Source organism: Pezoporus flaviventris, unplaced genomic scaffold, assembly GCF_033815535.1.
Source record: "Pezoporus flaviventris isolate CSIRO_AGI_PZ_B2104156 unplaced genomic scaffold, CSIRO_AGI_Pfla_v1 ptg000015l, whole genome shotgun sequence".
Classification (NCBI taxonomy): domain Eukaryota; kingdom Metazoa; phylum Chordata; class Aves; order Psittaciformes; family Psittacidae; genus Pezoporus; species Pezoporus flaviventris.
Window position 1 is genome coordinate 18,250,826 of NW_026892563.1, and position 13,817 is coordinate 18,264,642.

The 13,817-nt window shown below is 36.8% G+C and overlaps 1 protein-coding gene across 11 annotated transcripts in view; it reads left to right on the forward strand.

Annotated features, from left to right (window-relative positions):
* Nucleotides 1-13,756, forward strand: part of SYNJ1 (synaptojanin 1) — a 64,194-nt gene extending 50,438 nt beyond the window's left edge. For 2 of the 11 annotated variants that reach the window (XM_061453675.1, XM_061453680.1), the window contains exons 27-33: nt 3,016-3,063; nt 4,711-4,749; nt 4,844-4,914; nt 7,053-7,161; nt 7,863-8,086; nt 10,139-10,162; nt 12,269-12,403. In XM_061453675.1, the coding sequence (XP_061309659.1) occupies nt 3,016-3,063; nt 4,711-4,749; nt 4,844-4,914; nt 7,053-7,161; nt 7,863-8,086; nt 10,139-10,159 (512 nt within the window). In that variant the 3' untranslated portion in view covers nt 10,160-10,162; nt 12,269-12,403. Of the gene's footprint in view, nt 1-3,015; nt 3,064-4,710; nt 4,750-4,843; nt 4,915-7,052; nt 7,162-7,862; nt 8,087-10,138; nt 10,163-12,268 lie in introns of all 11 variants that reach the window. The other 9 variants (XM_061453671.1, XM_061453678.1, XM_061453672.1 and 6 more) reach the window with 5 other exon arrangements.
* Nucleotides 13,757-13,817: the final 61 nt, after the last annotated feature.

Here is a 13,817-nt window from a genome sequence, read left to right on the forward strand (position 1 = left end):
GGATGGATCTCATCAGGACCCATGGACTTGTGCACGTTCAGATTTTTAAGATGGTCTCGAACCAGATCCTCTCCTACAATGGGCGCAAGGTCTTCATTCTCACAGTCCCTGCATCTGCCTTCCAAGACTTGGGTGGTTTGGTCAGAGCATTTGCCAGTGAAGACCGAGGCAAAGAATTCATTCAGAACCTCAGCCTTCTCCAAATCCTGTGTAGCCAGTTTTCCTGAGGGCTTCCTGAGGGGGCCTACATTCTCCCTAGTCTGGCTTTTATTTGCTATGTACCTGTAGAATCCCTTCCTGTTATCCTTAACATCCCTAGCCAAGTTTAATTCTAACTGGGCCTTAGCTTTCCTAACCTGGTCCCTAGCTTCCCGGACAGCATTCCTGTACTCTTCCCAGGCTGCCTGTCCTTGCTTGCACTTATTATAAGCCTCTTTTGTCAATCAAATTTTCCTCAGGAGCTCCTTATCCATCCAAGGAGGTCTCCTGGCCCTCCTGCTGCACTTCCTTCTGGTTGGGATGCAACACTCCTGAGCTTGTAGCAGGTGATCCTTGAATATCAACCAAGAGTCTTGGGCCCCTCTGCCCTCTAGGGCTGTATCCCATGGAACCTTCCGAAGCAGGTTCCTGAAGAGGCCAAAGTCTGCTCTTTTGAAGTCTAGGGCAGTGAGCTTGCTGCACGCTCTTCTCACTGTCCTGAGGATCTCAAATTCGAGCATCTTGTGATCGCTGCATCCAAGGCTGCCCTGGAGCGTCACATTTCCAATGAGCCCTTCCCTGTTATATAAGCACACACAGATATACACACATACACTTGTGTACATATATGCACATTTTACTTTAAGAGAAGTTGGGGTTTCTTTATTTTCAATAAAGCTAATGTGTATATGTAACCTTTGCAAAGCATGGAGTTCTGTCTAAAGATGTCAAGGCAGGAGTTACAGTTTGTTTCTATGTAAATCCAGTCACTTTCCTTAAATACTGTTTAAAGCAAGTATGTGATATCTTTACTTGCAAAATACTGTTTCAAACTGCAATAGAGATTTTAAGCCATATACAGACTAGAGTAGCAGTTTAACATGCTACCCAAAAATGTGTTTCACGATCAGATACAGATTTTTTCACTGTCCTTAAGATTAAAATCCTCCTATAGTGCCAATTATGATAGCATTATCACAGCACCACAATTTTACTTTCTCACCATTAAAGAATACTATTATCAAGTAAAATTTGAGGTATTTGACCTTTATGCCCTTTCTCTCCCATATAATGAATATTTTTAAAATTGCAAAACCTTTCAAAATCCTCATGCATGAAAGTCTTCCTATGTATGGTGTGCCAGCGTAGAGACATGTCTGTGGTCAAAGAGGTTCCCTACTGCCTTTTGCCTGAAAGGAGTTTACTTTATAAATCATCTTGCATAAACCGAGATTTGCTTAACAAGAGCATCCTGAAAATACCTATTATAAGTATGGGTTGAGTTGAGCTTTGGAAGGGGAATGTGCAGATCCGTGAAATGAACAGGCTCATTCCTTGCTCTTGGAGAGGTTTTATTGTGCCCCTTTCCATTAATACTCTGAGATGAACAGTTAGCTGTTCAGAGGGTTCAGTGGAGTTTCCTGTATTCTGTTGGGCTGCTCTCCACCTTCCTTTATTTTCCTCCAGGTAGCAGGTAGGCTTCTCATAGCTTATGGGTTACCACTTACTTTCGTCTCCTGGGGTTCCTCTGGGTTGCATGGGAGCTAGAACCTGAAAGCAATTATGTGTTCTCAGGCAGCATTCTCCTCGTGTGCCCCCTCCTTGCAAATGCTCTCTGTTCATCCCTCCTCAGTGCTGCTTCTCTTGCAGAGAAGTTCACTATCAGAAACTTTTGCAATGTATATCTAATGTTAATTGGCAGAGCCTGAAACTCACCCGGAATGTATAACATATGCTAGTATTTAACATCTTTGAACCAGATGTTCAGCAAAACCAGAGATATGACATATCCGGAGATAATCACATACCAGCCTCATGCAGCCTTCACTCTTCCTACTCTGAGTGACACCTCCACCCATATCTGACAAAATTCACAGCACTCTTTCCAGATCATAGAGAGCTCCTGAGCAGATACCACACATTGGCACATGATGAGAAAGCATGAGGCTGTGTCATCGCTAAGGCAAAAGTTGTTTTTAAGGTAGGCTTCTTGAACACTGGCTCCCTTTCCTTCCTCTGTACTTGAGCCACTCCAGAGTTGCCAGATATTACTGGTACTTTTTCCTATGTGCATGCCTTAAGGATTTCTCCTTGCATACGGTCTAGTGTTATGTATGTCCTGCCATGTTTTTACCATACAATTTTAAGGATCCAGTATGTGCTTGATCATACTGCAAAAACAAAACAATTCAGCATGGTTATGCATGATTAAAAATCTTCTTTCAGTCTGAACTGTAACATCTACTGTCCACCATTTGATACAGCTTTCCTAACTGCAGAATGCTACTTGAACATAACTTCGTCATACAGTTCTGTAGGATACTTTTATATAGAGTGGGAAACATTTCTTCCATAATATTGCTTATACACATGTAGTCTTGGCAGAAACATACTACACAGTATTTCTTCTAAAATTCAGGAAGCAGACTTAATGTTACAGGTTATAACTGATGTACCTGTTTATTTTCACACGTCTGAATATAGGCATGTGCTCTGCTTTCACAGAGTTTCAAGACTGACGTTTAAGACCATTCTGAATTTATAAAAGTTTGTGGAGAGTGAATACTGAAGAAATGAAATTACCTTCCACTGTAATGTAAAATTGAAATAATAGCATGTTTCTAAACATGATTGTTGTTCATATCAGTCTGGTTTCCCCATGCTGCTACAAACAGTTATCTCCTACAAGTAACATAATTCAGCTAGGCATTTTTTTAATTGTGTAAAGCTGTCTTGTGGCAGTGTCTTTCTGGTTTTACTTTCTCAATCTACTGCTTTTCTTATGCAATATACAGCTTCTCTTCTTTCTCTGAAAAGGTCTTGGAGCTCCTCCCAGTCCTGGGGTAGCTAGGAGAGAAGTAGAAGGTAACATAACAATTTTTGTATTCTAGAAACGGATTTCTAATTTAATACTTGAGTAATATTATTGCCCTTGTGCTACTAAAGGTGGTTTCATGAAGATATTTATTGTGTAGGATCTTTCTTCTTTTATTTAACATGGTTTTCAGACAGCCTGGTTGCTTTCTGGTTTTCAGTGATGGTATGAATTGTTATAGAAGGCAGTCTTAATTTATGAGAAAATGAGGTGAAAATTTAGACTGAGCTGATCAAGAAGAATGCTTTCAAGGCTGGCTCTCAGATTAAGCTGTAGCTGACTGCTAGAGTACATACTGTACTTGTAACAAAATCAGGAGTCTAGGAAGCCTGATTTATATGTTCACATATTCTGGGGAGAGGAACTTCCATGTAAGTAATTTAGCCTATAATTTAACATTTTGTCTCTTCCTAAAGAGCATAGTGTAGGTATTCTGATTCTGATACCTAAACTATGTGACATACATCTATGAGAAGCACTTCTCTTGCATTATTCTAGTTAGAGTTTGTGTGTAGAGTGCTAAATAGGGTCCTGTTTAAGCTGTGCCAGCAGAGTCATGTTTTGGAGTTTCAGGAATGTATCCCTTTAGCAAGTACAGGTATAGCAATAAAGTCCTAATACGGTCACAGTCAAGATGTTCTCCTATATAATACAATTACTTTTGGCTATATTGCTGGTTCATTTTTCTAAATTGGCAGAATTGCTAATGCATAGACTAGTTCAGGTTGGAAAGGACTTCTGGTAGTTACCTACTCCAGTCTCCTGCTCAGAGTAGGATAAACTGGTGCCAGATTGCTCAGGGTACAAGTTGCTTTACTGAGAACTGTACCCAGAAACCTGTTCTAACCAGCTCTAAGAAAGCAGGGTTGTCTGAAAACTGGAAGCCGATTTCATAAATTAAGAATCTTACGTACCACAGAGTATTCCTTCCAGTTATTGTAACTGACATGGTGATTTTAACCTTCCTGGGAAATAGGCAACAGAAACACAAGCCAGAACCTTAAACCTCTTTGCCTGTTAGAAACTGTGCACTTGTCTGAAGTAAAGGTAATTTTTTCATATCTTGCACTTCACAACTTGAGTGTTGCATACAAGGTCGTCATTAGCATCAGCATGTAAATGGTGAGGTTGGTGCTGTAATATATTTATCCCATATACAAAGAGAGGAGGTTCAGGAACTTTGGTATAGACCATGTAGGTAGCTGACCCAGGTATAATTACTGATGTACTCTTCTGATCGCATGATTTTTTGAATCAGCATGTTACATAAGTTCTTTTTGTTTTAAAGACTGCTGTCAGAATTTTGTCAGAATATACTGCAAAAGGAGGCATCTTCTAGCACGATTGACAACACAGGGTACCTGTGCAAGTGGGCATCTTTAGCTTGAAACACATAGGAGGTGACTTAACTTAATTTGTGATTAGAAGAGTCAAATTACTTCACATGTGCAATGGGAGAAGAGTGTGCTAGAGTAACAGCTTAGCTGATGGAGAGACTTAAATATGTGACAACTTTCAAAAACATTAATAACATCTTTTTGCTTCCATCTCCATTAGTGATAATGTACCATTGTTGTTTAATACCCATTTCTCACTTATCTAACAAAGATAATCTATTTTTTTTCCATGCTTCAAAGCACAAAAAAGTCCTGGAACACAAAGAAAAGATAACTTAGGTAATACAGACACATGCTTTGTACTAATTATTATATAGAAATAAGTTGATTTTGAAATATGTTCTAAGTCGGCAATCTCTAATACCTGTTCCAGTTCGTAATCAGCCTCCACCTTCACCTGGAATTTCAAGCACAGGAGCTGCTGGATATGGTACAACCAGACCGGTAGGTATTCTGTCTTAAAAAAATTTTCCCTCTAAGTTTCTACAGTTTATTATGCTGGCAGTGGGGTTTTGTAAGTCGTAACAGATGTAAGAAAACTGCAAAATTGACTAGTCATTTTACAGCTTATAGGAGTTAATTCCCTCAGCAATTCTTCTCTGCTAACTAAAAATGCCCTGGAATATATATATAATGGACGTGACTTTATTGTTCTGCACTCTATGCGGTCACATCATAGGCTTCCAAATAATACCACATTTTACGTCCACTTTCAAATAACAGTAAAGTGAAAAGTTATTCTTTGTATTATATGTTCCTGTTGTCTAAGTTGCTGATTTCGTGTGATATTTTATTGTCTGTGCTGAAATGTATATCCTGATGGCAGTTAATTGCTTGCAGGCAGTTAATGTATTATATAGGCTGTTAAGGTATTATATTGCTGATTAGTTGATGTGTAATGGAATTTTGTACCTTGTTTTAAAAATTATTTTTTATAAAGACCTTAATATAAAAAGTAGCAAAAGTTGCTCTTTCTTAATTAGGGGAGGAGAGACAGAAGCGAAGTTTAAGAGTTTAAGTTATTATAAGCCATGTTGTGATCGCTGCATCCAAGGCTGCCCTGGCGTGTCACATTTCCAATGAGCCCTTCCCTGTTGGTGAGCACGAGGTCAAGCATGGCACCTCTCCTTGTCGGTTCCTCTATTACTTGCAGAAGGAAGTTGTCTTCCACACAATGCCCTCTTCTTGCCTTTTTCCCCAGTGTTTTTTTGTGCGGTTTTTCAAGGATTTCAGGACCAGGGACAGTAGCCACGGGCACTGCATGGTCCTGAGTATTCTTTGGGCTTCCTTTCTGCTTCTTTTCTGTTCCTTTCTGATGTCTTTTTCTTTTTAAAATATATATATACATTTTAGTATTTAATCCTGTGATCCTTCTGCCTACTTTCAGAATGTTCAAAGAAATGACAAATTGCATCTTGTCAACAAAAGGGAAGACAGGAATTTCAGAGGTTAGGTGGTTTAAAGCATTTAGAAAGTTGTTACATGGACTGAGGCAAGCATAATGAATCAGATGCTATACAGTGTCTTCGAAGAAGAGTACATACAGTAGTATAAGTAAGATCAAGGATGACACTTTTTTTAGTGGAGAAGTTTCATTGCTTGATTTTTAAATCATGTTTGTGTAGAGAGTTGTGCAGTAGGGTTTGCTGTGAGAAATATTTCTAGAACTTCCACTGTTGCTTGGATTTTGTTAGAATATATCAAGTACACAAAACTTGTGAGGAAACAAATCTTACAAACTATCTTTTCTCATGTTTTTGATTTTTTTTCCTGTATTCTAGCATTTTTATTAATGCTTTACATTCAGCTTTCAAGTGTGGTGTTTGTAATCCAGGTGGCTTCAGATGTAATCTGGAAGAGGTTCCTATTTCTCTTTAAATACTGATGTAGACTTTTTAATTCTGTTTTATGGGAGCAGTTCTGTTCCCAGCCTATTAGCTTCTATTCCAACAAGTTTGGGAAGACTCCGCCTTCAGATGAGGCAGAATGTATGTTTCATTAATAATGTTTGCTGGGGAAAAGAAGTAACTGCCTTGCAGTTTCAGAGGAAAGAACTAACCGTGGTCTTTTATACTTATCTTGGACTTTCACTGCATAAAATTGACAAAGCTGCTCTTTACTAATAGCAGGCTGTAACGATAGCCTAAAAGGTAGATGGTGTCTGCAGTCTGCATTGACAGTGGGTTATCAATGTGTCCTTAGGCGATCTCCAAATAAAGTAGTTGCTGCTGTTGTTTTTATTGCTTACAACAATTCACAGACTTAGGTAAAACTAACTAATACTATCAAAATAATAAGTGTCTCTATTGTTGTATAATAAGAAGTGTCTCTGTATTGTTGCACAGGTAAATATTTATATAAAGTTGAAGACTGTTGTAAAAATCCTCTGCTTTGAATTAACCCTTATAGTGTTTTGAGAATACATTCTTTGCTTTTATATGTGCTTAAAAAATTAATTCAGCAACTGTCATCAAAAAATCTGTTTTTCACAGAATTCTGATTGTCCTGAATCATTTAGCAGTAGATGAATACAGATTCAAAGTAGAACTAAAATACTTTCTTTTTACCAATTATTATGTCAGACTATTCCACCTCGAGCTGGAGTTATTAGTGCACCACAAAGCCATGCACGTCCCTCTGGGGGAAGACCAGCACCTGAAACTCAGACGAAACCAGCTGAACCACCAAGGGGTAAGTTTACCTTAGAAGTTAAATATGAAGGTCACTATTCAGTTAAGAGGTACTGTCTCTGGTTTGAATGCTTTGTTTACAACAGATGTCTTCTTCCTTCACGATAAATTAAGATTCCCAAATATAGTGAGAAGTTTGACAGTTTCTGTTAATCATCCACAAGTATTGTAAGCCCTCATTAGATAACAGGCAGCAGTCAGGTGAGATCTAGACCCATAGATTTCATGCCATCACGAGAAACTTTGATCACATTGCTGTGTTTTGGTCTAAGCACACTAATGTGTCCTGTCATGTGTGTTGATTACTGAACCATTCTCTGCACTTGATCTGTGATCATTTATGTTTGTTATTATGTTTATGTTTGACTCTCAAAGTGAGTTCCAAAAATTTAATGTTTTTTTTTAAATTGTATTAATGTCAAAATACACCTAATAATGACTTCCAAAATACTTTTAAATACAACTGAAGTACATTTAAGGATGACATGGCTTCTGGTTCTCTGTTTTGTATCTATAGTAATAATTCTGAATAGTATGGTAATACTTTTCAGTGCTGAGCTTTTGATGACTTCTAATCTAGTTGCCATGAATACCTGCTGTTCTTGCAGCCCCTTCTGCAGTTCTGTCCGGTTCCCCTTCTGCTATTCTAAAGATTGCTATTACAATTCTTTACAATAAAAACCACTGCAAATATACCTGCAGGCTCACCGTCGCTTCCTGAACCACTAAAGCCTCAGGCTGCTGGACCTGCTCAGCCCACGACCACTCAGACACCTCCTGTGCTAAAAATGCAGGAGCCTCTGATACCTGTGTCATCACATCCACCTCAGACAAGTGCCCCACAAAGTCTGGAACCCCCACAACCACCTCCTCGGAGCCGATCATCTCAGAGTTTGCCTTCTGAATCTGTTCCTTCACAGCAGCAAGTATGTAAACAAACCCTTGTATATATGTTTTGTCATTATGTAAATTAACATAGCTTGCACGGAATGCCGTAGATTTGTGAGAAACTCCTAAAGCAAGCAAACAAACAAAAATAAAGGTCAGAAGATTGGATTCAAAGATCATCAGGCTCAAGTAGCATATTACTTAATTGCTTGTTGTCCATGAATAACTATAATCTTAAATACTGAACATCTAACTTAAGATTTCTTACAACTCATGGACATCTTGTTCTTAAAATTATGTTGTCATTTGACAGCTTTGTATGTGAAAAAATTCAGTATGAGAAATGTAATTTTATAATGACACATGCATGACAAATGACATAGTAACTAGCTAATACAGGTTTTTATTATAAAGTAAGCTTTATCGATTGCATGATGTGGTGCTTTATGTTGATAATTCACTGCAAGAAGATGATACTGATAGGTACTTAATAGAAATACATTTCTCCGCATTTCCCAGTGTCAGTTAAAATACAGAAACATATCAAAATAATATGAAAATTGAATACAGCAACATTAATATTCTGTTCTGTGAGACCATTTAGAGTGTTATTTAAAAAAAATACAACAAAAGAAAACAAGAAACTACTGCTTAAAAATGCAGAAGTAGGTTTTCAGTGTTGTTTATATATACGTAAGGCTACACTTCTTCACTAAAGACTAGCGCTGTTAGCTTTCACAGTGTCAGGTGCTAGGTCAGATAACATGCTACTCGAATAAAAGCACAGATTTATTGAAGCTGATTAATTTATGCCCACTTCTGACCATAAGTAGATTTGTGGCTTTGTTTTCAGGCGTTCAGGGGTTTGTTTTATTTATTTTAAAAAGCTGCTCAACTGTGGATATTTATAACTGCATAGGCTTGAACCAGTATTTTAGATTTTACTTGACATCTGAAGCCCACTTTCACTGAAGAAGTTAGCTAATGCCTATTTTGTACAGCCGAATTCATTTCTCAGTGAGTTGATTTTGAATTCTAGTTGAAAAATCTTTAAAATCTCTTCCTTTATACTGAACCTTTCTCTGCTGTTAACTTTTTTTCATTTTGGAAACCTAGGCTAAAAACCAGAGGATATTTTTTAATATACAGGTAGAATATTAGGACTTTCTGTAGTTTGTTGGAAAGTATGAAGTGTTGCCAGTAGAGAATATACGTGGATGCATACGGTATTTGAGACCATGACAATTTTGTGAATAGAAACAGATTGTATTGTGTCACTTTTGAAAGCCTCACACCTTCTAAATATAATTTTACCATTAATCATTTTGTGAAAGGGGTGCAAGCAGTTGTTTCAAAACTACTATGAAAATTAAATTTGTGCCTACACACAGCAATCAAAAGTAGGCTTAAGAACACTGTAAACGGGTGTTCGAGCTGTGTAATGCTGTAGCTATATTGTTAACAATATCCAAAGCAGATAGTTTAAGACTAGCGCAGGCAGCTGTAATTTTCTCCACAAAATTTGATTAATACCAGCTGTGCAATCACAAGGAAAGCCCACTTGTCTTTGGTGTGCGTTTTGGGTTTTTTTTCCTTCTCTTTTCCTTTTCTTTTTCTGATAGATTTTACTTATTGTAAATTAAGGAGATTTTGGGGTTTTATTCAATTAGAAGTATTACTTTTTTTAGCTTCAATTGAAAAACTATTACTATAGAAGAATGATTATACCAACACGGTTTCCAGAATGAGGGCTACAATGCTTTTCATGTTAATAGATGGTTAGAATTAGAAAATCAATAGTCAGAAAATAGCACAATCAGCTGCACAATTAATGTCTGTATGGGAATAATATCAGATTTGGCTTGATCTAGGTTTTTTTGATTCTTAATGATAGAGCTTGTAAGTCTTATAGTAGAATACAACAGAGATTTAAAATCTAGTATAGTGTGTAACACGTATTTTTGGTTTGAATTCATATCTCAAAAAAATGGCTTTGTGAAAACTTAAAGTATTTTTAACATGAGGTTGCTTTGTTACTTGGATTTTCTTCCTAATATTCTTTCCTTTAATGTCTGTTTCTCTTTCACAAGCAGGAGCAACCATCAGGGTAACAGGTATCTGACTATTTACCAATCTTGTATGTGGTCTCTCCATCTATTCAAGCAGAAAAGATGTATGAATCTTGTTTTCATACATCTGTGGTCTCATCCATGTAAAAAATCACCTGTCCACATTAATGAATTGACTATCATACCATAGTTTGCTTTTTCCTTTCATAATGCAATTCAAATTGATACTGTTAACTGTATTTATTAGTACCATAGCAAATATTTTGCTTCATCTTTTATGAAACAACTGGAACCTCAAGTATGTTGCTTAGCCACTGCCAAATCTCCTGGTCTCGGTCTGTTTGGAAAAAAATGAGTAGGTGTTGGAGTTAATGTTTCTCTTTAATATAAATAAATCCTGATGCAATTGCACTGCCAAAGTATTTTCAAAATAAAACCCATATTTTACGTATCTCAACGAATAGAGAGCTTACTATTATCCAAAGTAAAATATACTGTCTACTACAGTTTTAAAAGTATTTGGTTTCAGAATTATTCAGAATTCTGCAATTTTTTTACTTACAATAAAGAACAATTGGGATTCATAGTTTCTTTGGGATCTTGTACTTTTTGATCACATGGTTAATGAACACAGGATTTAACCAGCTGATGTCAAGCTGCATGTGATTTATATTGTTTCTACAGTTCAATTTTTCACACTTCCCCCCTCAGTTACTTGATGCCTTTGTTTTGACATTACTTTCTGAAATGCTTCCTATATACGTATGAAAATCCCAATATTGAACCACTGTATTTAGGGTTTGGTAACATTAGGCCTCATCTATTTTAGAAACTCTCATGTAGTAGTACCAAGGATGCACGTAACCAATGTTGTTGTTTCAAAAGAACCACCACCAGAGTAAATGCATTTTTGCCAGCATACTTCTTTTCTCTTGCCAGCCAATTCAAGCTGCAATTGCAATTTTTTAAAGGAAATTGCTATGCTGGATATACTGGGGAAAACATACAATATTGTTATTATTCCTGAGAGTCTCTAAAGCCTGTAGACTGATTTTGCATAGCTGCCTAGGCAGAGGATAGGTGGAGACATGCTTCAAACTGTTCACAATAAATGCAGTCAAAACAAGATGTTTAAAGATTGACGTTAGGCTATAATAATATTGTATTTTAGTGATAATTTTAGCTAGCATCCTAGTTCAACAAAATACCAGTTAACAGAATTTTTATGCTAAATATCCAAACTGTTTAGGTATATTAAGATGATGTGTTAAAATGACAAGTTTGTGAAATTTGACTTCTCAGAAGCTGTGTTAACTTAAGCTTAATTCTTTGCATTCATTAAATAAGGGGGAGCTCCAAACTCTGTTCTGTCAGTGTGATGACTTGAGCAAGATAGTGCAGGTAGTGTACCATTTTGGACAGTTGCTACAAGGTACTAAAGTTGCATTGTTGTTTGAACAAATTTATAAAAATGGGAATATTTTGTTTTAAAATATGAACAGTTTTGTGGAGAAAACTGTCTTCTCCATTTGATATTATTCTAAACAATGATAACTTGCCATTTTAAAGTAATACAAACTGATGATTGTACCTTCACATTTCAAGAAGCGCTGGAGATGCCTACAGAGGCATATGTCTACACAGAAATGTTTGAAGTGCATACACTAATAACACTAATTTTTCCTTTCATTGTGATGCTTAAATATTGCTTGTAACATCAGTGTTATAAACTCACAAACAATGAAACCTAGAGCTTTTTATTTCGTATTTGTGCTGGGTTATCACTTGTTTAGAATACCATATAATTTTCTAAGTTTCTTAAGCATTTTATTATACAATGTCCACTGGTGCTTTTGGCTAGGATTCTGACCTGCATGAAGTAGATTCAAGCTGCATCAACCAACAACAGGGAAAAATGTGTTTAACAACTAGTAGGCTTTTCTTCAGAGAAGGAGTTAAGGGTTATTGTTCTCCAGAAAAGAAGCAATTATACTACAAGTGCATTGTGCAAGTTACAACCAAATTGTACTGAAGTTTCAGTTAAAGCCCAGGAGCTTCTTTTCTTCTCATAGAAGAGTGAGAAATGGGGAGTTAGTAATAATCTCAAGACAGCCAGCCACATGATTACTAAGCACCCTGTTTTTTTTCCAGATGAAAACAAATGGAGCATACGGCACTAAACTTGAAACGCAGTTAAACAGTGACCCTTTTGAAGATTTGTCGTTTAAGCTGCTTGTGTCAAAGATGCAGACATCTGTCCGAAAATCACCTGTTCCAACTTTGAACCAGAAGGAGTCGATACAGTTGCCTTCAGCAACACAAAGAAATGATGATATTTTGAATACTTTAAATTGCATGCCAGCAATGCCTCCTGTTCTGACCTTTAACACATCACAGGAACATAAGCGCAGCTCTCCAAATCCATTTATTACTGGACTGAACTGCACAAACCCATTCACTGAAAGAACTCCTAATGCTGGAAACCCATTTAGAACAGATACACAAGAGTCTGAAATAACTTCACATTTACTAGAAGGACGTGCCTCTTGCAATCCTTTCCCTTCTCTAAATCCTCTCAGTTGTAATACAGGCAAGCCTGTATTTTCTGTGGATGCATCTGAAAATACTTTTTGCTTGCCAGGTAAATCTGTCATGGTAAAAAATGTACAGCCAAAAGGACGGGTAACATTTGATGATGATGATAATTTCAATGTAAAGCTAAAGCCATCTAAAAGTGTCCCAGATATTAAGCAAATCAGCTCCAGGAAGTCAGATGGATCTCCAGATTTGCTGGGCACTGAACAAAATACTTTTCTTGGTTCAGACTTTAACTTTGACAATGACTGGAATAGAAGTTTGACTGATTGCTTCTATACAATGCCAGCAAGAAGACCACCTGCACCTCCCATACCATCAAGAGTAACCAGCAACAGATCCCCCACAGATCCTTTCACTTCCTTGGCACCTAAGGTGTCACCAACACAGGATTTTACAGAAAGATAGCTGTTCAAATATATAAGAGGTTATATTTGTTGCTACATTTATCCAGTAGAATAATTGGGCATTTGAGATTATTCTGTGTGCAATAATTATGTCAAATGCACTGAAACGTAACTCTGCTCGTAAACGGCCACTCTTGTTTGTGTATAAATTTTGAATATGTATATACGGTAGAGCACAAAAAATTGTCTGAAATGTATTAAAATCCCAATGTAATAGTGTTTGGATAGACAGAGAAAAGAGGGATGAGCTACTAATCTCATTAAAATATAGCAATCTTGAAAATGGTTTCTGCTTAGGGAGCCCTCCCATTTATGTTCCTCTTTGTGGAATTTCTAGGAAAGAGGCTCCTTGCTGGTAGCCTCCCCATTCCCTTTTTACTGTTTTGTTAATTGATATTTATAAATTGATATTTACCAAAGAGCTGCCAAAGTTTATTGAGATTTGAATGTTGACAACTATTGTTTAGAAGTTGTTTAATTTATAACAGAGGCTGTGGATATTTGTAAGGCATATATTTGAATGTGAGGCACAACAAAAATAGTTTAATTTCAAACAAAACTTTGCTTATTAATATATTCAGTATTTTAATTTTCTGTGTCAGTATATTTCAGCTATTAAATCTTACTGTGACATATACTCACTAGCATTACTTCAGAATAACTGTTCCATATCATCCACTTATTTTGAAGATGCTTCC